Source organism: Vanessa cardui, chromosome 20 (genome assembly GCF_905220365.1).
Source record: "Vanessa cardui chromosome 20, ilVanCard2.1, whole genome shotgun sequence".
NCBI lineage: Eukaryota > Metazoa > Arthropoda > Insecta > Lepidoptera > Nymphalidae > Vanessa > Vanessa cardui.
The window spans coordinates 4,830,236-4,856,886 of record NC_061142.1 but is presented as its reverse complement, the minus strand read 5'-3'; the positions used below and the strand labels follow the sequence as shown (position 1 = coordinate 4,856,886).

Below are 26,651 nucleotides of genomic sequence, written 5' to 3'. Positions count from 1 at the left end.
TACTACCATATACCTGATTTTTATTTAATCATTAATAATAACCTTTATTCACAACAGTGTATTTTAACCATGTTAAATACGAAGAGAGAGTAAGTTATTCGTAACTGTAAACTTCATTTAATATTTGTTCATACTTAAACTATTTATATAGCCATCAATGATATTCTAATAAACAGATATGTTATACCCATACTAAACAACAGAGAAAACTGTGCCGCGCCGGGGACCGTTTATTTTACATTTCGTTACAAGTAAAAAGGATAGCTTGATAAAAAACAATAAGTAAAAGGGATAACTAGATGTTTTAATTACGCAAAACGTATTACTACATAGTTATGATGTATTATAACGTATTACTGGCACAATAATGATGAAAACGACTAAAGGCAAACGTCCCAATTAGGACGTTTTCTAGTCTTCACTTTTTGCGCGTTAATTTCATATCTGTTTACTAGAACATCATTGATAGCCATAGTGTGTCCTACTACAAAATAACTAAAACAAACCCTGATAACAGGTTTGCAAAAATTGCTCTTGAGTTATTTTATTTGTCGCAGCAAAGCCTCATGCAGTCCAGTCTTCTTTTGTCATCGTTTCGGACCAGTTTTTTTTTATTTCACAAAACCAAAACAATTTAAATAGCGATAATTAAATATGTCTTTTTGACGTTAAAAGTGAAAATGTATTATTACAAATATAAAACAAGTCCTACGCCAACAACGCAATGAAATTGATTACTGGTTTATTAAGTAAAGTCATTATTCTCTGGGACCTCTAGCATCTTGAGCGTATAGCGATGGTGTTTTTTAAAAATACACCGTTCTTATTTAATACTTTATCACTGTCATTTTATTGTCTTGTCTAGCTAATGATTACATTCCATGTGAAAGCCCAATTTCACAAACACAAAAAAACTTTGTCCGTTTAAAAAAAAAACACTAAGTTATTGGACGAAGATCTGAGAAACGCGATCTCTGTCCTTAATATGTTATGAATACACAACAATTCTACCGCCATATTGGATTTCAAAACAATAAAACAAAATTGCCTTACTTAGTTAGATATTTTATAGTATAAAGTTTGAACAGATATTAAACATATTTTTTTCGTTCTTTGTTCAATGTCGTCCGTTGTGCATAAAGCTCTGTGACAACGAAGAGGCAAGTTAACACCTTGATGAACACCGTCATTTACCGTCATCCAGACAGAATACGAATCTTATAAACCCGGTGATGATATTAATAGCTATAAAATCTGTTAAATACAGATGAAAAGAAAGTTTAGAATAAGAAATGCAAAATGATCTCGTTTTTAAAAAAAATTCAAAGATATTATCGGTTATTTGTATTTAGGTCTTACCTATGTAGGAGTTACTTGATAGTAGTTAGATAAAATAAATACATTCTTCTAACTAAATATTTAGTGGATCAATATGATAGGATGTAGACCGTCTATCTACCAGAATTATTACAAATCTGTGTCAGTCAGTTTTAAATTTTGTTACGTAAATAAAAATAAACACATTTCTCCTTAATTTCCTTATTTATTGGACAATCATAACAGAAACAATACACATAATACAATACAAATCAACAACACATTTTCACAATTTTTAATAATAACTATGAATAAATTATATCGCTTATTCATAACGTAAGGCCATACATACAGTAATCACTAATCCGATGCTGATACTATTATTTCCTGACTACTTATAAGTTACTCTATAAAACATTCGGCTATAATTGATTCATCGATAAAAAAATCTACTCGCCTTGAATAGTCCATTAAAAAATTTCTGAATAAAACTAAATTAAATAAGATTTTTCATAAGTACTTATGTACCTAGGCACAAATATTTAAATTTGGGAAACGTATATTTATATGATATTAAAATGTTTTTTTAAGTTGCATTATAAAATGATATACATTGTGTTGCTTAAGAAAATATGTAAAATAAGTCTGTTTGAAATAAAATATTACCCTATTAAACTTATAAAAAATGGCGAGTACGTTATTATTTAACTTACAATAACTTATTATTATTAACGAGAAATACTTAATGCAAGTATCTTATATTATAAAACGGTATCTAAGGATAACGAATTATTATAATTTTTTTATACTAAGAATGTTTAAACTATTGGTGTTTTGGTTCAGACTTCGCTTTAAGCGAACATCACGGATTTTACTTTCTACACGCTTTTCTATAAATATACTTTGATATTTTAATAGTCACTGACGTACCTAACTGTCGAATTTACAATGGTTAGAATATAATTCTATTTTAATATAATGCAAGGATTCCTAAATCTACCCGCGCAGGTAAGCGGGCCCTACAACATGTTTATAAACCGACTAGAACATTATTTAGTGTGTGGAAAATAATGTCATTGGTTTTGAAAATTTCAGCTTCGCTTCTTCATTTATAGATGCATATCTTTTTACGACTCGACATAGCTGACGTTGTGTGGTAAGATTTATATCCAATGCTTAACGTACATATGTATCACAATTCATGTAGAATTTATAGACGGCAAACGTTACGTGTGATCACATAAGACCAATATACTCAGTCAGCACTATCTTGTCTTTGTATATATTTGTAGACATGATTCAGCTACAAGTAGTTTTGTTGTGATTATTTTTTAACAGTTTTTCGAAACGTCATGTAACCGTAGTTAAGTTAAGAGTGTCCGTGTGGTTGAGCTTCGGATGGGTGGTGGATGTTTCGTTGTCTTTGGGGGAAGTTGGGAGGGTTGGGTTTTCTATTAAGTTAATTGTCGCTTCAGTGGTTTCATTAGTATTCGTAGCATTAGTGTAGTCATCTAGGGAAGGTGGAATGGCAGTTTGATTCACTGGGGTATTGCTTCCTCCTGCGAACAAAATATATTTTTATTTTAATAAATTAAGTTACAGATCTTATTAATTTAAAACAAGTGTATAATGTTTTACTTTAAAATATATTGTCAGTAGGTTACGTCAATATGCCTATTATTTTTTAGTCATTATATATTTATTTAAATTGATATTCGTAAAAAAATACATAATTTAAAAAGTGTCCATTTTTGTAACGGTATATACATGATTGTACAACATTTAATATCATTAAATTATGTTAAACTGCATAGTAGATGCACTCGGTACATTTTTATCATAGTATTTAATAAGTATGTCATGTGTTAGATGTATCTATGCTACAATCTTGTATATGTGCTCACATAAACCAGGCTTAACAAAATACAGACGAGGTCTTCTAAATATTTAGAAAAAGCTCGAGTTCGTAGAAACTTTAACATTGATTTATGGACTTCAGAAATAAACAGAACAGTATATACTTTTTAATACAAGATGGTCTTTGAAAGATCAGCTTTGATTTGTATATACATATATACAACTAAGATGAAAAAATATAATAGTATTGTTTGGATTATAATCTTTTTTTAAACCTTTATTATGAAAAAGATAAAGTGATTATAAGTTATTGTTAAGAATGAGTTTAATAATAATATTTAAAAAAACTTATATAAGGTATAAAACACATTTAATTCGCTATAAGCAGGGCTACCGTAGTCTATAAGAAATATGTTAGTATTTGACGAAACGATTATAGTTACATAATAGTTAATAAATGTATCTAATGATTGTCTTAAGAGATATTTTATACATGAACAGATTATATCAAAATCTTAAACAGTGGCATGAGAGAGTTATACCTATGTGAGTAGGGCCTATACTGAATACGTTTTTATTATTTAATACATTTAAAATAATTAATAGTTAATCGAGACATGTGGTTTTAATAACGCAATCGCTAATATAATCGATTAAACATCGATTACATATTGTGATATTATGTAGGTACAAAAGTGTGTATGCAGACAGAGTTGCCGTGTAGAGTGCTATTCCGAGCCATTCCGTTTGAAATCGTTAGTGATTTATATCTTATAAACATGATCAGTAAATAGTCGAGTGCCGGTTATTGTAACTGCCTTGGCTAAATTTAGAATTATTGCTGTAAGCTCTTGCGAACACTCACAGTGTGGTGTTCCCCACGTCAAACTTTTTTCGTTTAATGACATTAAAATTATTTTATAAAACGGTCGATAAATTTGTTCATCTATGTTTCATGTTGATGTAAAATAAAAGATTTTTCTAGTATATCAACGTCATAATTTTAATTCATTTAGAAGCATAGTTTCGTGTGTGAACTCCTATTAGTGGCCAGTACCAGTAGCCATCTAACAATTAAGGCATTAGGACCATTGACTTAAATTAATTTAAGTCTAGTAATTCTAAGTAAATTAAATCCGGTACTGAGGCATTGCTCACTAAGTTACGGTCATTGACCACAACTCATTTAGATGAAAACGAGTAAGCAAGAGAAGCTGATAGTTGAATTACTTATTAATTTTAATTCTTGATAAATTCATATAGGTGCATATTTTTTGTAGGTAGTAGATTATAAAACAACATTTTTTTTATGCGCGTTTACATGTTTTAATAATGATTTATGGTTTGTAATTAATTTATTTCGTATTTTCTTGTAAGCTCATTATCTGTCGTGAATTACAAGCATGACAGACATCAGGATATGATATATCATTATCATTACATAGTATAATACAAAGTCAGTTGCCGCCGTCTATCCCTATCTATGCTAAGATCTCTAAAATTACACAAAGGATTTTGATGTGGTTTTTTTCAATAGACACATTGTTCAAGAGAAAGGTTTATATATATACTTAATACATATACATACAATATAGTAAAGATACACTTATAATAATATTAGAGGTTTTAAAGTGTGTTAGTTTTAAGCATTTTAAAATAGATTGTGGTAAATTTATCACAAATAAAAAAAGTGATGAAATACGTTATTTTTATATATACCTTACATATTCGTCTAATTATTGCTACAAGTAAAATCATTAAAACATAACATTAATGAGATTCGTAGAACTTCCAAAATTAAAGGTATGAACCCCCTTTTAGATTCCATCGCACCGCTATTTGGCAACTGCACGATGTTTTATTTGTTCGCCAGTATAAATTAAAAACATTGTTTATAACTTTAAAATAAAAAAGCATAACTATTATCGTCGACTTCGTGATTAAAGCTCTTTTTTCCTCTGACAATTATGTACCCTATAAACTTTCAACGTAATAATCGATTCACCAATGTTGATACTTTTTCTTAAATTCCACCCATCTTAAATCATCTCATTCCTTGTATAAAGATTTAAACTCAAGATACACGATCTGTACAATATTTTTAACATCGCTGCAAGTATGGAAATACTCTTTAAATAGGACACGTACTTGACCGGAATAATAAAATGTTATTGCAGCAATGGAGCTGTCAAACTTTGGCGGAGAGAATTATTATGTTAGAGACAGGGCAGGCTTAGCTGCTATGCACACGAAATCTAGCTCTGCATTAGTAGTTAGACTATTGGAAACATAGAACCGAATTCTTAAGTTCAATTGGGGAGTAAATTTAAAAAAATGTCAATATAAGCGGATGTGGTTGGCCAAATGCGAAAGTTTATGTAATTTTTCTAGCCAAGATAGATAACTGATGATCTAGAAAAATAAAACGAAAATGCTATCCTTTGATAGAATACTGAGCGTTGTACTCATTTGAGGGAAATGTACTAAGAATATTTAAAGGTAAAACAAGGGCTCGTTTTTAAAAGTTGTTTTATATTTTCATGATACCCTGGCTTTTTGAACCGTGTACCTTGGATTATGACGAGTATAGCACTAACTTTATACAGCAACGTCATATATATTTAATGGTATTTATGCAGTGGCGTCCGATGATGGTCAAGTATTTGGTCGTCACTTGGTCGTTTCATTGTTGGTTTTATCATATAATTATAGTTAGTTATATTTATGTATTTGTAGTTTATAACTTGTTTATTATTTTACATAGAACCAGTATAAGTGTTCGTTTGGTAGTTATTTTTATAATAATATTGTTTTCATCAAATTCGAAGACAAACCTGGATTTTTAATCTTTTGTCTTTTCAAACTTCACTTTAACAAGAAACATGATTTTTGATTCTTATTGTTTTAATTTTTTATATTTCTATATTATTAATGAATTTGTTTATTCAAAAGTTGTTTGAAATTATGTCGTTATATACTTCCCTATATCATAACCAACGTACTCATATCATACATCACACTTCACTCCCTGTCACTGTCAGTATCATCTAAGACTGTCGGGGTTAGAATCACACGATCAATAACAACTACCGTAGAAATAATTAATAAGAAGACTCAAGAAAGATTTGCTGTACATTGAACTTTGGAGAGAATAAGAAGTATTTCACAGGATTAGTGAAAAATCTTCAAATTATTATGATAATAAAATAACATGGGGAAGAGTTTGAAATAAATTAGATTAACTAAGATATTAATGTACCTATACGTTATAAACAGCCGAACTGCGAATCTCTACCTCTATTCATCTTCCTTTCATTATTAAATCACCTTATGCAATAACCGGCATGGACTAAAAAGAAGATAAACGTCTGAAACAAAACAATGGGAGAGCTGTTTTATTGGCATAAACTGAAACTTTAGATCAAAACGACGACCAAACAAAAAGTACATTGATCATTTCCCCATCATTTCTTCTTCAAAATGCATTCAAAATGCTTTTGTGCTATTTTCCATATTAAGATGATATCATTTAAATATCACACACACCTGATATTTAAATGTAGGTATAACATACAAACTCATTAATACTAATATATAAACTGTAGGTCTGCCGAACTACTTTGAAAAACCAGAGTTTAAATTATCTATGCGGGTTATGATTATGAGTTCGACAGAAATTAAGTTTAGGACAAAAAAAAGCTTAAATGCAGATGGAAATTTTTATGTTAACTGTATTAAATAGCTTATGTAATATTTTCATTGTATAACGTAAGTCATAACTAGTCGTTATAAGTTTTATTAGATACCTACTTCTTATTCGTTATAAAGTCTGAGAAAATGCATTATTTGTAATGCCACATATTTTTATGTGTATGTTTATAGAAAGTGAGAGGAAAGTGTAATACTTTCCTCTCGTTTTCCGGTTGCCTGTGAGATATCGTGAAAAAAGGAAATGTGTAACAGGAAACCGCAAAATATTTGATTACATCAAAGAGCGCGCAAATTGTTCAGGTTAACTGTCAGATACTAGCCGTTTTTTCGACGAGATAATGTTATAATGGTAAAATGTCAGATGTTACTCATTTTATAAGACTCTACTTTTTGAATATTTTTTTGAGCGTCTTCTTCAATGTATTGTCATATTAATAATAATAAAAAAATTATGATAAAATTTATAATATAAAAAAAAGATAAAAGATAAAATTTATAATTTCAATTTTGTTTCTATTGTCATCATTTTTGGTTAATCATTGAAAGAGATGATTCAAAATTGGTGCATATTTGTGAATATAATGAATATCCTTTTGCTTTTATTTAATTCAAATTAAAATGTGCCAGAGAGTCAATGGATACTTCAAAAATTCAACACTTCCATCTATTCGCGTTTGAATGCAATAGTAATCAAAGCAAAATTTTGAAAAAGTATATTTTTTGGTATTGTTTCCTTCAAAATAATAAAATTATTTTAATATTTTAGTTTCAATAGTGTAGAATTCAATAAAATGAATGTGCGTTTGGCTTTTTTTTTAAATGGTTTACACAACATAATAAACCAAAATTTATTACTCCTACCATAAGACTGTAAAAACGTAACTACTTAGCTTAAGTAGGTACTTAAAATCAGTACGGATTTAAAACAGAACTTCTCTGAACTACTGAGTACTAACTGAATCTCTATCGCTACGTTTCGAGGTAAATGTTTTTCAAAGTATTACAATTGTATATTATTGAAGTAAGTTAATTAGAACTCGTAATTAAGACACAAAGTAATAATTATTCACAAGTCTATAAAACGCCTATGAAATAAGAAACTACAGAATCCTTTACACGCGAGGGAAACTCCACTTGACTGAACTTTACATTGACTGTCAATAACATAGCTTAATGCTTATAAATAATTAATTTATATATTACAGTTAATACAGTAATAATAAAAATAACCATGTTAACTTCAAATCTTATCATTTATATAATCTGTTACGTACCATAATATATTTGTGTGCAAGGCATAGAAAATTTAAGTGCACATAAAGTTTATAGGGGTCTGGTAATATAGAACTTTTGTAAAAAAGGATGAGCAATATAAATATTAAAAATGATTTTTTATAATATTAATAAAAATCAACATGTATAATTAAAAAATACATGTTGATTAAACAAAGAATTAATTTTAGACAGCGGAAAAAAGCTGCTGGCCTGTAAGAGAGTGGTACTACGACTGTATAGGAAAAAACAAATAAACAAAATTAAAGAAAATATTGGTATCGACGCAGAAACTCCAATTCTTATTTAACTAAAGTTTCATAATTTTGGCGCCAAATGTGGATGAGTGACATTTATAAAGTATTTGAAGTTCCTAATAATTAATCTTTTGAATAAAGTTTCGCGTGAGATCCATTAGTATACATAATAAATAAACTCTAATACTATACAAAGTACTGAACAATTAAATAAAAAAAGTAAATTTTACTAGGTTTTTTAAACTCTAACAATAAGATAACTTAGAAAAAATATTTATTATTTCGTTGTAAAATTAAATACTATGAAGTAAGCTGCCTAGGCTTTAGTTAGGTATTACCGTGAGGAGGTTTTGTTACATTTTTATCCGTATAAGATCACCGTAGTAGGAATTGTAAGGAAATGTTATGTTATATTTCATTCTCAATTTCATTTCTCATTTGAGAGCCCCGCTACAGGCGACATCTTGACTAACTTATAATATTATATTATTTAATATATACCGTGGGTCAGATTTTGCAATAAATGAATGAGATTAACCCAACACCCCGCCTTAACTGGAATTTTGCTCAAGCATTTTGGTGCTATACAACAACAGCCTGTAAATTCCCACTGCTGGGCTAAAGGCCTCCTCTCCCTTTGAGGAGAAGGTTTGGAACATATTCCACCACGCTGTTCCAATGCGGGTTGGTGGAATACACATGTGGCAGAATTTCTATGAAATTTGTCACATGCAGGTTTCCTCACGATGTTTTCCTTCACCGCTGAGCACGAGATGAATTATAAAGACAAATTAAGCACATGAATCAGCGGTGCTAGCCTGGGTTTGAACCCGCAATCATCGGTTAAGATGCACGCGTTCTAACCACTGGGCCATCTCGACTCTTTGGTGCTATAGGTTTTATGAATTTAATTGAATATTAAACGCTTCAAAGAAAACCTTGATACTTAGATGAACGTAAACTAAAGATAGATAAAAATTGTCTGTTTCTTAACTTTCGCTTATCTGTTTTGATTCATCATACACGTTTCAAAATAAATCAGTTTTAGCCTATACGCGTCAAGTAGCTTAGATATCGACATTACAAGGATTTATTTTATGTTCAAGTGTAGGATGATATGGCTTAGTTAAATTGTCTTGAACGTGTTTGTTTTCGTTTGAGAAGTGTAGATATTTTTGTTCTCTGTTGTATTTAATTTAAGATTTATCAAAAACATATACCTACCTACAGATAATAAATTTAACGCAAACTGGATTTTTATTATCAAATTCAGAACAGAATCGGATCCAGACCAAAAATAAAGCTTAAAAACATATTTAGTTAAAATACTTTATATTTATAAACTATACAAAAATATTCCAGTAAGTTAATGTAGTAATAATATTAAATATGGTTTACGTATCTTCTGTACCGTCTTTTAAAAGTTTTTTCGAAATAGTATACAAGTAAACAAAAGAGATAAAAGTAATTTTAATTAAGGTCAGACTTTTGCTTAATGAATAGATGAAAGACAATAATTTTATAACGCTTCAGTGTTTATATCTCATAATCGTAGCGCGGTAATGTGCGTGCTGTAAATACGCGCCGAGTTAAAAGCATAATATTGAAATAAAATATGCTAGGCACTTAAATTTTTACCGGCGTTGTAAAATGATGAAATTTTTACCGATTATAAAACAATTATTTAAGGCATGTTAGTGCTAAAATATATTATAAATGGTATACATTTTTAATATGTTATAAATTATAAATGTTCTTTTAATAAGTTTTTTTATACATTTTTTGTTATGTTATATATTAGTTGTGTGGTAAGTCTTACCTTCCTTCAAAATAAGTAAGTATTTAAAAAATAGTTTTTCAAAAAAAATTACCTCGCAAAATAAATCGACAATACAACACATTTTTAAAAAACATTGACTGTGTAAACTTAATATATATAATAGCGTTATATAATTTATATAACCTATGTACCTAATATTAATATTTTAGCTGTAAAATAAAAATTATAATTCTGGTATGGATTTAAAAATATATACTATTTAAAATAATGCGCATAAATAATGTTATAAATTTTTTGATGGATAGTGATGAAGAGGTTTTATTCTTCAGAAAGTCGTCCCGTTGAGTTCTGACACTTTTACGACTCGTAGAAAAATCTACTATAGTTAACAAATAATAAAAATATGTATAAAGAAATTACTGAAATATGGAGTGTCAGAGAGATCTACAAGTTTTGATAAGAAAAAAACTGTGAGTAGTAACGAGTACCTAATAGAACTTGCTCAAAAATATTTCTAGGAAAATGTAAAGAAGATTTTAATATATGGGAAAGAAAATAACGTAAATAAGAATGAATAACGAAGGCGGATTGATACTTAATTAATATGGACAATTTTCATCATTCGTTCAGTATATTAAAAACATTTTGCCCGGATGAAGGAAATTACGATGTCCCGCCGGCGCGACGGGCGCCATGCAGGCGGGCGGTATTACACGATCAGCAGAACATGTATATTTTTGCAAATTTACTTAATAATATATATTATATAATAAGTTATTGTATTTTAATAATATTTTTAATATTAATAAATGAAACACTTATTAGTATTAAAAAAATTACTTCTCAGGTTTTGCTTAATTCTATTCCAAATTGGCGGTCGCTTTTTTTTTGACTATCAATAATCAAGCATCTAATATTGAATTAATATGTTATTAAATAAGTATAGTAGATACCTACTTATTTAACAGCATGTTAATCAAATATATTAATTTCAAATGAACGAAAATATTTTATCTGAAATTAATGAAGTGGTTTTATGTCACTAATAGAATGGTACACGATATACCTACCTACTAGATAGTACTTGGTGAGTTAAAAAGCAAAAGTGTATTTTAGAGATATATGTATAACAAGACTTAACTCTTTAAGTCTATCTTTCTTTAGATTAATTATTCAATACAAATAGAACGAATAAAGAACACTACGTATAATTGAACAGCAATATAAATATTTATATGATATAAACATAATTTATTTAGTTTGTTATTTGAACTTATGATTTCATTTTGATTATTTAAAAGTTTACAGTAACGTTTATATATTAAAGACCCTTTAAAACCCCATAGGTACATACGACTCCTCACCTTAATTCGAGACTTATTGTATAAATATAAAACCTTTTACTTCACATTCCATTCGCATGATGTTAGTCCATGAATTTGTTTATTACATTACATCCGCAAAAGCATTTCAGAAATATCAACGTTAAAAAGCAAATGCGGTTAATTTAAAAATGTACAAGATGCAACATTAGTCTGTAAATTTGTTTTATAAAAACTGTTTCATCCTTACTAAGATAATTGCGTTATAAAGATAATACGCTTTTATAGTGATTTTGGGACTTAACTTACCTATTCGACATGAAACAAAATATTAATAACAGGAGATATTTATATACATTTGAGAAATATCTATCTTGTTTCAAAATATTTATTAATTAGTCTTTTTTATTATATACCTTTAGTGAGTATGTGATTTAATTGCGGTAGGTTATTTAAACGCATAATATGTGTTGTGCAAAATAGAAAATTCGGGAACGGTAAGAGGAAAGCGAACTAATAAAAAATGTGTCGGTCCTTTGAAATATTATAGCTTTAAGAAACAAGATCAATTGTAAAGTCTTAAAGAAAAAGGATAAAACAGGAAGCGTGTCGGTTGTGTGACCTACCGGTGTGGGGCATAAAGCAAGTGGGCATTGGTGTAGTGCTGATTTGCGGCGTGACTGTGTTTGACACCTTGCGCTGCGCGTATTGCGCGTCCTTGGGCTCCCAGAAGAACACGTAGTAGAGCGAGAGCATTATGGCGGCCAGCGACACGCAGAATACGTATATGATGACGGTCAGCACGCGCACGCTCTTCTTATCGCGTTTCCTCTCGTACAGCGCGTCCAGCACTACCTCGTGGCCGGATGCCGTGCCCAGCCGAACGGAACCGGCGCACGAACGCATGCTTCCCGATGTGTAAGACTTTCCGGACATCTTCTGTGGCGCCTTCGTCTAAAATGCACCGCGGCACCGGTACCGCCACGAAACCGGGTAAGTAGGACACACTTATCGATATGCCCCAGTTCGCCGATGCGCCGCGGCCGAGCCGTTTTGCCGGGTCACGCGGCCCGTGTCTGCAGCTTGACACCTTCTGATGCCGACTGCTCTTTCATTATTATGGCGCTCGCTCCGGACTTCATTTGTTTATCCTTTAATTTCACGCTTCGTAATATCTGAATCTATTCCAGTTACTGACGTAGCCGCACGAACGTGATTCGTTTGTCACGACCCCCTATTTGTGAGAACATGCATTGTTTTATATACGAAGAACCTCCTTTTTCAAAGACAGTATGGGATATTTCAATAAACAAGTTATAATTCACGCTCTTTTCGTTTCGAGATAGAACACATAAACACGATTAACAAACAGTCTGTATATGTTTTAGCTGGCAGGTGTTATTTATGTCAAGTGATGTTCGAGTGTAACGATACGCAAACGAAGTTAATTTGGTAGAGGATAACGCGTTGTGACAAGACGGCTGACAGCCAAGGCGCGCCGAGGCGTCGTCGGCTGTCGCATCGCGCAAGTTGGCGCGGAGGCGCGTCGCCGGTGGGCGGCGTCGGCTGTCGAGAGGCAGCGCTCTGTCGACGCCACGTGCGGCGCGCGACGCGACGCCTGCCTTCGCAACTTACACAATTGATCAATAAATTCGCCACTCTTAATTCAATAGTGCAAAAAATGTTAGCCTATTTCATAAGAATTTTAGTTTAATTATACCCACAACCTTATTTGCAAAACTTTATATTACACATAAATGTACAGTTCTTTCTATTGTATTACTTTTCCTTGGGATTTCCTTTATAATTTAATTTTCAAGAAAAAAGGTAAAAAGCTATTTAAAAAAACATTTGAATGTTAAAATATTAATAATTATATAAGTACATGAACGAAGTTGAAGAAGATGATGTCCTCCTGACCCAGAGTCCCATGAGTATAACTACATACGACATATTGCATGGTACACAGGTGTACTTAAATATAGGTTTACTTTATTTTCCCACATCACATCACATCACATAAACTCTTCACAGACCAGGAAAGTGCAGGATCGATAAGTTTATGTGCTATCCGAGGCACAGGGATAGACCACGATCTCAACATTTTTAACAGAAAAACACAATAACTTGTAATCTGGGATTTGAACACAGGTCGGGCCATAGGTAAAACATATGTAGGCCTGATATCCTTTTTAATTACAATGCTAAATTTATAATGAATATAAGCTTTTATGTAAAAATATAGAATAAGAAAAAAGTATGTTCATAAGAGTTCTTTGATGAGCTTTTGTAGTTCGATACTAATAAAAACTGCAGTGGGCTGCAATTCTGCATATTTTAAGTATCCGTGACAAAAAGTATGTCAAGCGGCATTTGAAGCTTTGTTAAGGTTTGATCGAGGCATAGGGGAGAGACTTCTCTCGAATATTTGTGTCGACAGGTTTTAGTTGAATACATAGGTATTGATTATTTATTTGACACATTTGAGACTTTACAGAAATGCTGGCAACATGCTTGACTCCCATGAAAAAACCAATAGAGTTATTATCTCCTTACGGGATGAGAAAGCACTAAATGCGAAATAATGTCCAAGTTGACTCTGTAATCAAAGTTTCCTCATAATACCTGATTTTCGTTTAATTATAAAAACAAAATAAAATATTATTTATTTTCTTTTTAAGTTTTCAAATAATATTGGTTTATTTTTTTTACACGTTAGAATTATCTGGCATAGATATTTTGAAGTTTTCATTAACCTCTGGTTGCTCTAGTATTAGTCTAGGTTTCATAATTGACCCTACTAGGAATTGGAAGCCCCTATAGGCGCTAAGATGGCCGACCATTGGGAGAGGGTATCACTGGTTTTTTTAGTGAATAGTCCCAAATGGATCATCACTTCCACGTGTCCACTCTTACTGTCGCCGACCACCTGCCCCGACGCAGGCATCGACGACGACGATTTGGAGCTTCGATAGGACGACGCTTTACCGAACATGACAACCACACGGAGAAGACAACCACAAGGATCGGACAATCATAATCGGATAGGACATTCCACTGGGCCCACGGGACCCTGACCTATTGGGCCAAAAGACATTGACACGGCAGTTGTAGGCTGGAGGTACGCCTCGAGGCCCGTACCCCGCTTGACCTAGGCCAAGCAGGATGAACCAACACACACACACACATAACAGATCAATTGAATCTATGATTGTCAGACATATTATATACGAATATTCCCATATGTACTAGGTCTAGGAAACCTTTGATATACAATTGTACACAAATACATAAACATTCGTAAAAGAAGATTTTTCTAAAAAAATTTTTAATCAATCACGTCCTCAAATTATCTTCCAAGTACTTAAAATCCGTGTTTGTAAAGTTTACCTACAATGCTTATGTACAACTTGTGCAAACCACTTTTTTCAAGTTTACAAGTTTATTCGTTTTACATTTTGTATTGCATCGTGTGAAAAAAGAAACGATTGTTGTAAAATACACACAGTCCTATATTTGTGTATCTGTATTATGTTTAAAATACATTAAAACATTTGATTCAGTAATTCTGACCAAACGTTTAGTCAAACAGAAGTCAATAAATTAATTGATGTTCGACACAATTGGGTTATAACACTAATTGGATTAAAGGAAAACCCCTCGTTCCGAAACTAATACCACGCCTGTACACATCGGGAATAACGAATTACCAAAACAAATTGTATGCAAACACGAGCTTATCGCACTAATATAGATAACTTTATGTAAATACGTCTTATTTTAATTTATATGGTTATTATATCTGTACGATTAAATGCTGGAAGAGTGTTTTCATAGCGGTACTTTTGAATATACAGGTTACGATATTAATATTTATAACATGTAATAAATAATGTTCTAATGGTATAAATAAATAATTTATCTGATATTGTTTTTTTTTTTAATCTTCCTTTATTATAGAGGGTTTGATCAAATATAATCACGCCACCCTCATTGGAACATACACAGTCTTATTACATCTTGCAAAATTATCTTCGCTTAATAGCTAATAAAACAAGTCTATGCAACATTTGTGCCTCCTCCGATTGAGGAAAAGCCAAAGTACTGTTACATTTTCCAACCTCATATAAATTTATTCCATTTCCAAATTTCATAAGAGACCTTTCAACTTCGTTCCGGACACACTCCACCATGACATGATAAGCGTCTTCTACTTTATGGCACTCCGTTAATATTGTACATTTACGAAAACTTTGTAATCTTAGTCAGCACGCTCTGATCCTCTGTGGGATTGGTCAATTTCCTATACATATAATGTAATCGAATATATATTTTCGACTTACTTAACATTAGATACTTAATAAAATTATAAAATGATTGGCTGACAACGCACGTTCAAAAGCGGTGGATATAACGAGGTAGAATTTCGGACTGGTTTCTTTGATGGAACGTAAATGAGTACTACTGTAGGATTTCTCAAAAAATATTGTACATGGTGTTATCCTTCACTGCTCAGAACGAGAGTAATTACAAACAACAACAACAACAACAACAGCCTGTAAATTCCCACTGCTGGGCTAAAGGCCTCCTCTCCCTTTGAGGAGAAGGTTTGGAACACATTCCACCACGGTGTTCCAATGCGGATTGGTGGAATACACATGAGGCAGAATTTCTATGAAATTTGTCACATGCAGGTTTCCTCACGATGTTTTCCTTCACCGCTGAGCACGAGATGAATTATAAAGACAAATTAAGCACATGAATCAGCGGTGCTTGCCTGGGTTTGAACCCGCAATCATCGGTTAAGATGCATGCGTTCTAACCACTGGGCAATCTCGACTCAATTATCGAATTACAAACGCGACACATAAATTCAAATCATTTGTAAAAAATACATTGGTAAAGAATTAGAAGAATATTCAATACAATATTAGGTATATAGGTAGGTGATAAAAAAAGCGTGGAGCTAATACTTATTGACTTCAAGGCAGGATGTATTATTTTATTGTATAATTGTATTATATTATTGTATGTTGTATAATTAATTGCATTCTTCAAAAAAAACTTTGTATTTTAAATGTTGAAAAAGAGTAGCAACTGAGTTTCTTGCCGGTTTTTCTTGGTAGAAACTACTAACCGTACCGGTAGTAGCTACACTGAATATAGTTTGTTTAATGGCTGAAATAAATGTTTGTAAAATCCTATTTAACTAAAGTATACTTTGATTTTTGACTCAAATTTAAGGCATGAAACCTAACGGAAAGTTCTCACCTCCTGAATATGTAACTGTGACTCCTTTATAATAATAAGTAAATACATTCTCGTATTTTTTCTGTAGACAATCTTATAACCTATGATTTATTAGAAGTTCATTAATTTTATATATCCTTTATAGCTTGGTATGCGTAAGCTATGTTAACGTCATAAAAATACTTTTAACGACATGCTTACAAACATTTGATTACGTCTAATTTCTGTACGCTTATCAAATCTATTTCCAAAAAAACATCTAATGTGATAAACCGTATCCAATCTGTATATGGATCGATTTGTAAAGTGCTTTTTATACTAGGACTATACTTAACCATCATAAGGCAATATATTAAACAGTTTGGAAACAATTGTGTGTTTTAATGACTAAATACGTAGGTCACTAGGAAAGTTTTGAAATATCGTTAAATTACCAAAAGCTTTCACGTCAAACTGTTGCCAATCATAGAACTCTCATATAGAAATCGATATCGAGTAAAATACAATCAACCTACATTCATACTTTTTTTGTCAATTTTTAAGTGTGACAAGATGTCAGAGGTTACGTATCGTGGTTTTCGAGTACCTAATTATGTTCTATAATTTCAAGCGAGGTTTGAGGGTTGATAATCGTACAATGATATTCTAATAAACAGATATGTTATATCCATACTAAACAACAGAAAAAAAGTGTGCCGCGCCGGGGACTCTTTATTTTAGTTTATTTTTGCATTTCGTTAAAAGTAAAAAGGATAGCTTGATAAAAACAATAACTAAAAGGGATAACTAGATGTTTTAATTACGCAAAACGTATAACTACGTAATTATGATGTATTATAACGTATTACTACGTAAAACAACTAAAGGCAAACGTCACAATGAGGACGTTTTCTAATCTTCACTTTTTGCGCGTTAATAACATATCTGTTTATTTCAACATCATTGTAATCGTATCAGTGGATTAAAATTTGTGTTTAATGAGAAAGCACCATCCCGTAGCTCAATGTATCAGTGGTAAAGAAAATTCGAAAGAGAAAAATTTAGCTTGTCTGACGATTTTCGATCCGGGCGGCCTGTTGAACCAGTGTCCGCAGAAAACGTGGATGCAGTTAAGAAACTACTTGAGAAAGATAAGACATGTTACAGACAAATAGTTGAACTATTGAAGATTAGTGCAGCATCAATTAAAACTATTTTACCATCTACAAGTAGAGTTTACACGTTATGACCATCTACAAGTAGAGTTTACACGTTATGAGTACCCCACTTTTTAACAGCAGCCAAATGTAATGTCGCAACAAATTGTGTCAAAAAATGCTCACTATGTTTGATGGTGGAAAATCACCTAAAGCGAATTCAATAGTAACAAGTGACGAATCTTAAATGTAACAAAGTATGGATCTTTGAAGACGAAGAACAGCTGACAACTGTCAAACAGACTCGATCCGAAAAAAGGAAAATGGTAGTGGTCTTCTTTGACAAAAGGGATATAATAAAGCGAATATATCCTAAACTCTTGATATCCAGTAGACTATTATCACAACATGGGACACAGAGTTTATTTGCCTCAACTAATTGAATCTCTAAAACACTTTCGGCCAAACTCACACATTGACATTTGGCGGCTTCATTACCTGCGCATCGTGCTCAATTAAACTGAAGATTTTCTAATTCAATCTGGATTTATTCTACTAGAGTATCCTACCTACAACCCTGACCTCACACCCTACGCCTTTGGACTCTGCCCAATGATCAAGGATAAGCTGTAATGTCACCGGTACACCAATGATGAAGATGAGGAAGAAGATTTTTGAAGACGTATAGAGAAGTGTATTGCAACCGACAGAAATTATTTTGAAAAAAAAAATAAAGTTTAGTTATTGCATCTCAAAAGTTTCCTAGTGAACTACGTAGTATACAATCACTATTGAACATCCGTTACAAAAGTGAATGTCCTATAAATGTTAACCATTTAGTAAGTGTATTAATATTGCCAGTGCGCCGTAAAACTCCCTCCTTGGACCAATTAATCAATTTATTTCCAAGGACTATCCCATGTATAAATACAAATACAATATTAAATATCAAAATACAATCTGAGACTAAGATTTGGCAGTAGATGGCTACCCGACGTGTTTTGTGCAAGCCCCTTTTATCACACATTTTAAAGATAAACAGCAATGTCCACCATTATTAAAAGTTAATTTATTATATAATTATATTATCCCTTTAAATGCTTACTTGAACCATTGTATTGTAACGACAGGCACAAGGAATAAATATTGTATTAGTGATAAAAAACTGTAACCACTTAATTTAAACTTCCACAAGAATATTTTTTTAATTATATTATATTCGATAACCCTTTTGCCCGACAGAATAAAAAATATACAAAGCTGCCAGCTGATTTCTAAGTAAGTTTAGTTGTCTATATTTAAAATATTCTTCGAAAACGTCGTAAACGTTAGCACACAGCACATCGCGTTGAAACTTGGAAGCAACTTGAACAAGATTTATTCAAAAGCGCAAAGATCAAACAAATGGGTATGCTCCTAAGAGTCTGCATCAATTTTGTAGCCAGGGTTGTCGGATTTAGACGTGGGTTACTTCTAAATCCGACAACCCTAATACAGATGAAAACTTATCATTTTAGAATTATCAACTATAATATTACCAATTCAATTAAGCCATGGATTTACGTGAAATGGCTTCATTTACGCTACATTGATTCTAATACTTAGTTTATATGATATATAATATGTATTGGTAATGTATATATATTAAACTACATCAAATACAATTTTGTTTACACCTTTAGAGACGTATCACTTTGAATGTGAATCAGTGGTTAATTTTAAGTGTTTAGTGATGAGATAAGTTTGTGAAGAAATTTATTGAAATATTTACATCATGAATGATGTAAATATTTCAATAAATTTCTTGTCTTATTCAAAAAATATAAACAAATAGAAGTAAACATATGTTTTTTCTTCCATTGAGCTTTTGTTATGTAAATTGTATTGTGCCGAGATGATCTGCACCGATGATTGTGGGTTCAAACCCAGATATTTAAACTCAGGATATTTCATGTGCTCAATTTGTGTTTATAAGTCATCGGTGAAGGAAACTTGCGTATTGTACTAAGTAGGTAACATCACGCCCACTTTTTGCTTATTTTTTCCAAAATATGTTTTTAATTATATTGAAAAAAATACGCAATCGGTACGTAATATTCATATAAAGAGTAATCATAGTAAGTTAGTTTTATTACATACCTACTTTTATTCTACAATAATATTATATATTAAAAAACCAAACACAAAAGATTCATTATAATTTATAAATTAAGACACATTAGTAATCTTACTTTAGTAGATTCAGATTAACATAACCGAATGATGTATGTAATCTAAATATTATTTGTATGTTATCGATCTCAGAAAAAATAAGCAATTTATAAGAAGAAGAATAAGATGAATGGTTTACTTGGCTAGATCACATTTATCTTATCTTAAAATTATTTATTATGCATAATTAATTAATAATTCACAAAAAAGGGCATCACTATATGTTTATTTATTTGGACGGTGAAGGAAAACATGGTTAGGAACTGACCTATCCGAAAATCGAGATTATGCTACGTGGAATAGTGAATCTACCAATCTGTCGTAGTATGGTTATAGCGTAGCTGTAGTCACACTACAATGAGGTGCTTTAATCATCAACTGTTATCCAGTTTGTGCGATTAATCATCAGATTTAGAACGTAAAAAAAATCAGTGACAGCTATGTCTAAACTAAGTGACTTTCACTCGATGGCAACATGGAACAGGTGTACCATAAATAGGTATATTATGTTTTTTATCGTATATTCATCCAATACCATATATCAAAATATTTTACTAAATAACTTGCACTTAGATAACGGAGCAGTGTGGTCAAAACCGTTACGATAAGAGATCTTAGGCATTCTGTTGGATTTTACAAGTCTTAGCATTTTATTTTTATAAAACACTAGTTTTATATAGAATCATACTATAAACCTCTAGCCAACTAGGTATTCCAATTAGAATTATGTAATATGTATACTTATAGACGTTTCCTGCATTTAGAAGGCTTCTCATTAGTTATACTAACGTAAATAAGTATGTTTGTTTCGTTTGTATTTTGAAACTAAAAGTTATAATACCAAAACAAGTCGCAAATAATTTTATAAAGTTTAAAATTACAGAAGTAAACTCTGGCTTTTTAGCTTAGTATACCGATTTTATTTTTGTATGGAAATTTTAGCTAGAAGGAAATATTTATGTTTGGATACATAAAAGGATGGAGTGTGTAAATGTTTGGATGTGTTTTTTTTTTTTAATTTTATATACATTTTGACATTTTGACAATTTCAAATGCACAACCAACCCTGAGAACTAAGATCACTCACTTTTCATACCGGATCACAACTTTACTAAGAATTACTGTTTGACGTTAGAATATCTGATGAGTTGATGGTGCCTTCCCAGAAGGGCTCGCAGGGCTTTGTACTGCCCTAAAGCACCAAGTGTTCACATCATGTCAATATGTAACTAGTTTGTATTACCTTCTGACCATTTTATAAATTTACGAAAAAACTTGGGTTAAATTTATTTAAAGGTAAAAAATCTAAATTAGTCTATAACAGAAAATGCTAACATAGTATGGTATAAGAATACAGAAGGATATTATTTAGTTATTAACCAAATCAAATTAAATGTATTTTATACTACACGGATAACTTTACAATAAATCATTTTTGCATGGTCAATATTTAAGTTTTTATGGATGTCTTTTATTATCTTGTATATAGAGATTCTATTATAAATATGTAGGTATATTATGAAGCAGCCTTTAATACACTTATTTCTTTCACATTTTCGTGTATTATGTGTATGTGAACTATTATTATAAATAGTTTGGAGGTCCTTTATTAAGAATAAATACAATATAAATGTTAGTTTAAATATCTGCCGCTTTGCCCCATTTCAAATGACATACGACTATGAAAGGTACCTAAATAAACTAGTCTTAATTTCTTTATATTATACCTTAAGCATAAAAAGTATATAAAAGCGTTGATAAAACAAGAAACATTTACACTAACAAAAAGGCCAAATATTTTTCTTTTAATAATAATACTTATTTATTTATTCAGTGATTGATTGATTAAATGATGACAATGTACATTTGACAAGAAATGAATGCTGAAAGTTTAACTTAAAATTTACGCAACCCTTGAACAAAGGATAAGAATATAACTTATTTATAAAAATAAACTATTCAGGTATCTACATTAGCTTTTCTTAATGGTTTTCGCATATGTATACTGTTTATTTAATTAAAAAATCGCTTAATTTAATGTTTGTAGAAATTTTATGGTATAAGTAAAAATGAGTTTAAAAACAACACATTTCGCTAAATAAGAAAACTAACTGGATAATTGAAATAAACAATAATAGGAACGATGATAATTTATACACTACGATTCATTATTTAAAATATTATTTTTATATACCAATAGAGATTAATGTAGTATTTTTTGCGGTTTTCAAAATATCACTGGATATGAAAACCCACAGAACTTTTTACTACCGATAATTTAATCGCAGAGGAAAAGTATATATTTATAGTCATCGTATTACTGCCTTTTGCTCATAAGAGTGAGTGATCTATTGTAATTACTAGACCAATTGCCTGAATCTATGGATGGAATTATTATTTACTAATAGGTGACCCAAGTACTCAACTCTTATAAAAATATGTGTCCAAAATTTCCTTGCCATTCTATGTACATCACACTTAATGTCTCAAGGCAGTACAATAATAAGGTAGCTCATTAAACTACCTAATGTAATTAACTAACCAAAATCACTGTTTTGCTTACTAATAAAGCTTCGGGCTTTAGATAATACATTATAGTTAAATCACACGATTACTTTTTCAGTAATCCCAGTCTTACCTGTAGGTCTGTAAGCTTAATATAGATTTAGCTAGTTCAGCTAATTGCTCATAACAGGATTAATTCGTCACCAAGAATACTATATCTTAATATGTTGGTCAAATCTAACAAATGAATTTTAAGCCACCTTATAGATTAAGCTAAATAAATTGTACGCCTTTCTATTCTGTTGACAACGTAGTAATAATAGTAGTAATGTTCTTTGATTATTTTTGTTTCTAAATATATTGACCAAAAATGAAGTGAAAACAATAGTGTCCAACATTTAGCCTAATTACACGCACACTGGTAAAAAGTATCACGTTTGGTGCGTCTCAATCGTAGTTGTCACACTAAGATATCTACTTAAGTTCATTCGTTTGATTTAGTTTTTTTTGTAGTGTGACAGACTATCCAGATCAAATTGCGTAAGGTAATAGGTATTGTAGAAAATATTATGATACATTGGGTTATTTTAGTACGTTCATTCAATTAAGGCTATGTTTATTAAGTTCCTCTATGTACGTTTTGGTCATCAACCATCAGTATTAAGATGTGATATATATTTAATCTAATGCCGAGCTATGTGCATAGATAATTAAATTTTAATATCCGCTAGTAAATTACTAAACATTTATTTACATAAATTACCTTTACATAAACCTTAATTGTTGTGTAAGTAATAACTTACGTATAAAACTAACATATCGTACTTTTGTAGGTGGTACATTTCAAGAATATTTTAAAAAGTTTAAAAAAAAAGCATCTTAAAAGCGCCTTTGGCTGAAACAACTAAAAACTAACGAAAATTTGTTGTGAGTATAAGCCAGGACACGATCCACTGAATTTTTATGTACTTAAATTTAAATTGTGTTTATAATTCACCTACTGTTCGGCGATGAAAGAAAATTCTTCTACGCTTTCGATGAAAATCTTCCAAATGTGTATGCACTGATCCGTCTTTGGAGTCCTATGATGCAATAAATTTTAAACTTTCTTCTCGAAAAGGGTGGAGTGATGGCCCAGCAGTGGAACATTTACAGGCTGTTACTTAATGAAGTATTCAATAACCCGTAAAGTGAATGTTTATACGGTATTACGTTTTATTTTTACGTTAAAAAATATATTGCCTTCATCGAAGTAAGTCACTTGAGTTCTAAAAGTAGATTTCTCATGTAACATCTTAGAAGTAATCCGTAGAGAATGAAGCCATTACGGTACTCTATATCCAATAAAAATAACGACAAGCTGTCAAGTACGAAATGAGTTCGTACGCTGTAGGTTCCATATAATTTAAAGCGAACTTCCAAACTTGAATGCTGATGTTTTTTTTGTGTTAACATAAGTTCTTTAAAAAAATTAAATATAGGTACTTAATAAGTTAATTTGATTAAATTGATAAATTTACATGTACCTAATATTAAAAAAAGATACGTTCTTTTATTGTAATTATTAGGTTTTATTATTTTCAACCGACTTCAAAAAGGAGGAGGTTATCAATTCGTCTGTATTTTTTTTTAATTTATGTTTTTATCTATACCTATTTATATAAATAGTGGTACTGTTTGCTATAGTAGTATAATGAGTATTTCCAACTTAATTGAGATATTTTTGACAAAAAAAAGATTTTAGGTGCTTGTCAGTATCATACTAAAATACATAGTTTAGTATAAAACAATGCAATATTTACCTGGAAAGTTGAAAGGAGAATTGTTATATGTGAAAACGGGGTCGTAGTCACTCTGATCACCACGTCTTGAACTATACATTTCATTTTCGTTTGCTTTAGTAATTACCGGAGACTTCCAAACGCAGATATAGTAAATGGATAACAGTATCGCTGCTAAGGATACGGACAGCAGATAGGCGCAGACTGTCAGTACACGAACCACTGTGCTGGGAGGTTTCTCCCTGTAGAGATCTTGTGCGGGCGTCGGGCCGGTTTCCACCGAAGTGCCATCCTCCTGTGCACTCCCCGACATCTCGCTACCGATACGTCATGTCCCGCAAACTATCCTTCCCTAAACATGCTCCGATTAAAACTAACGTGAAAGTCAAATGCTCACATGTGGCGATTCGCGGGTGGGCCGAGCGAGTATGGTGAGCGGTCGCGTCCCACCGTCCAGTGCGCGCACTGCTCCCGCGCTAAACCGATTAACCGCATACGTCACGGATTTACGAATGCTATATTATAACAAGTCGTATTAAACTTTATATTTTACCGAAGATGTTTCCAGTCATCGTTCGAAACTCATTTATGCCGCGGAAGTACGAAAATAGCTAAATTAACAACTTACAAATTCTTTTTTTACTCTGGATTTCGAATTCGAAACATTTAAATATAGCGATTCGAATATAAAGTATTAAAATATGCTGTAAAGGTTTGACGATATAGTAGGAAGGGTTCTATTGTTTCTATTTTGTTTCGAATAATACAGGTTTAAATTAAATTATACCTTGTAGGTACCTCTCTGTGTTCTGAGCCATATTACGTGACACACAATTTGATTATGAGATTTAATATTTCAGTTATACTTACTTTGTATGGTATCAACTATCAACTCAGCACACTCGCTAAGTTAGCTATCTATGTATTGTCCAACAAAAGCGAGTATTACTTTTTTTATCTCTGAAACCAAACAGTTCAGATTAATCACGCTAAAACGCATCCCACTATCTTGTTCGTTCTTTGTTGAGATATGAAATAGGTGAAAGATATTTTCTAAATGTTATGATTAGGTAATGCACTCAATCTTCACTCAATGTAATGTGCAAATTTTATCATTTTGTCGAAAGATCATAGCAATAGAATTGACAAATTCAATTTGCGGATATGTAACGAATACTTTGATGGACATTGAATGCAAACACATTATACTGATTGTACAGGTAAGCATACCGGATATTCTATTTTTAAATAGGTAATTGAAATTTATCTTCCAACCAGACATTATCAGATAAAATAAATTAACATCTGTAATGATTATTCTTTGTTTCTTGTAATCAACATTGAATAAATATTGCGTCTTCATTCGTGCCACAACATCATAAAAATTAACACGTTACTTTTAATAAATAATTATTAATAAACGACCATGTGTTATATTTATTGTTATCAGGTTGTCTTTAATATAATTTAACTTTTCTGTAGATAATTTAGATCTTTATTTAAGTTAAGGTAATAAACACCAATAATAATTTATATAATACTCATGCTTTTTCTACATTATGTTATTGCAGATTTTTCGTATATAAAAAATAAGTTTACACGATAATAATAATTGGAACAAAATATCATGCGAGTCGTCTGCATTTTAATATTAAACCGGGATTAATGAGTTTATAATTGTGTCTATGAAATTATCACTACATCTATGTTCTATGTAACTGTATCTTTCAGTATATAACAATTGTAGCTAGGTTAATTAGGTGATTATACCAAAGGTCGGTGTATATACATCGAAGAACAGTATGATATATTTTTAATTTATTAAATCGTATAGGTACATTCTTAAAACGTAATAAACCAAATAAGTAAACTGATAATATATAAAATATCAAACAAATAAAGTTTGAATGTAACTTGCTTCATTTAATTATATTCATCAGAGGATAACGATATTTTTAACAAGTTAATGAACTTTACCTCCTAATTTGTTAAAATTTATTAATTCTATCAGAATATATCAAAACGTCAAAAAGTGAGTATTTAATTTGTGTCACCTTATTTAATTACCTTTGTTTACTTAGGGACTGGGCCGCAGAACTTTAATGAATTTATAATTTAATTTGTAATTAAATAAAATAAACAATTTATAGTGAACTAATAGCGACGTATTATTTTTTACAATTTAAAAAACCTTTTTAATTTAATAATTATAATTAATCGATGTATAAAGAATATATATTAATTTTCCAAAT

General features: G+C 31.0%; 1 protein-coding gene across 3 annotated transcripts; it reads right to left on the bottom strand.

The window, feature by feature from the left end:
* Positions 1–1,983: 1,983 nt before the first annotated feature.
* On the bottom strand, positions 1,984–24,862 carry LOC124538637. Of its 3 annotated transcripts, none has more exons than XM_047115756.1 (2): positions 12,143–13,065; positions 1,984–2,876 (listed from the first exon to the last, which is right to left on the bottom strand). In XM_047115756.1, exons 1-2 carry the CDS (start codon positions 12,450–12,452, stop codon positions 2,668–2,670), a joined length of 519 nt encoding a protein of 172 aa, XP_046971712.1. In that variant the 5' UTR covers positions 12,453–13,065; the 3' UTR covers positions 1,984–2,667. The 3 variants fall into 3 exon arrangements, with proteins under 3 accessions (XP_046971712.1, XP_046971713.1, XP_046971715.1); XM_047115757.1 differs by lacking the exon at positions 12,143–13,065 and adding an exon at positions 24,421–24,862 and having other exon boundaries at positions 2,006–2,876; XM_047115759.1 differs by having other exon boundaries at positions 2,667–2,876; positions 12,210–13,123.
* Positions 24,863–26,651: the final 1,789 nt, after the last annotated feature.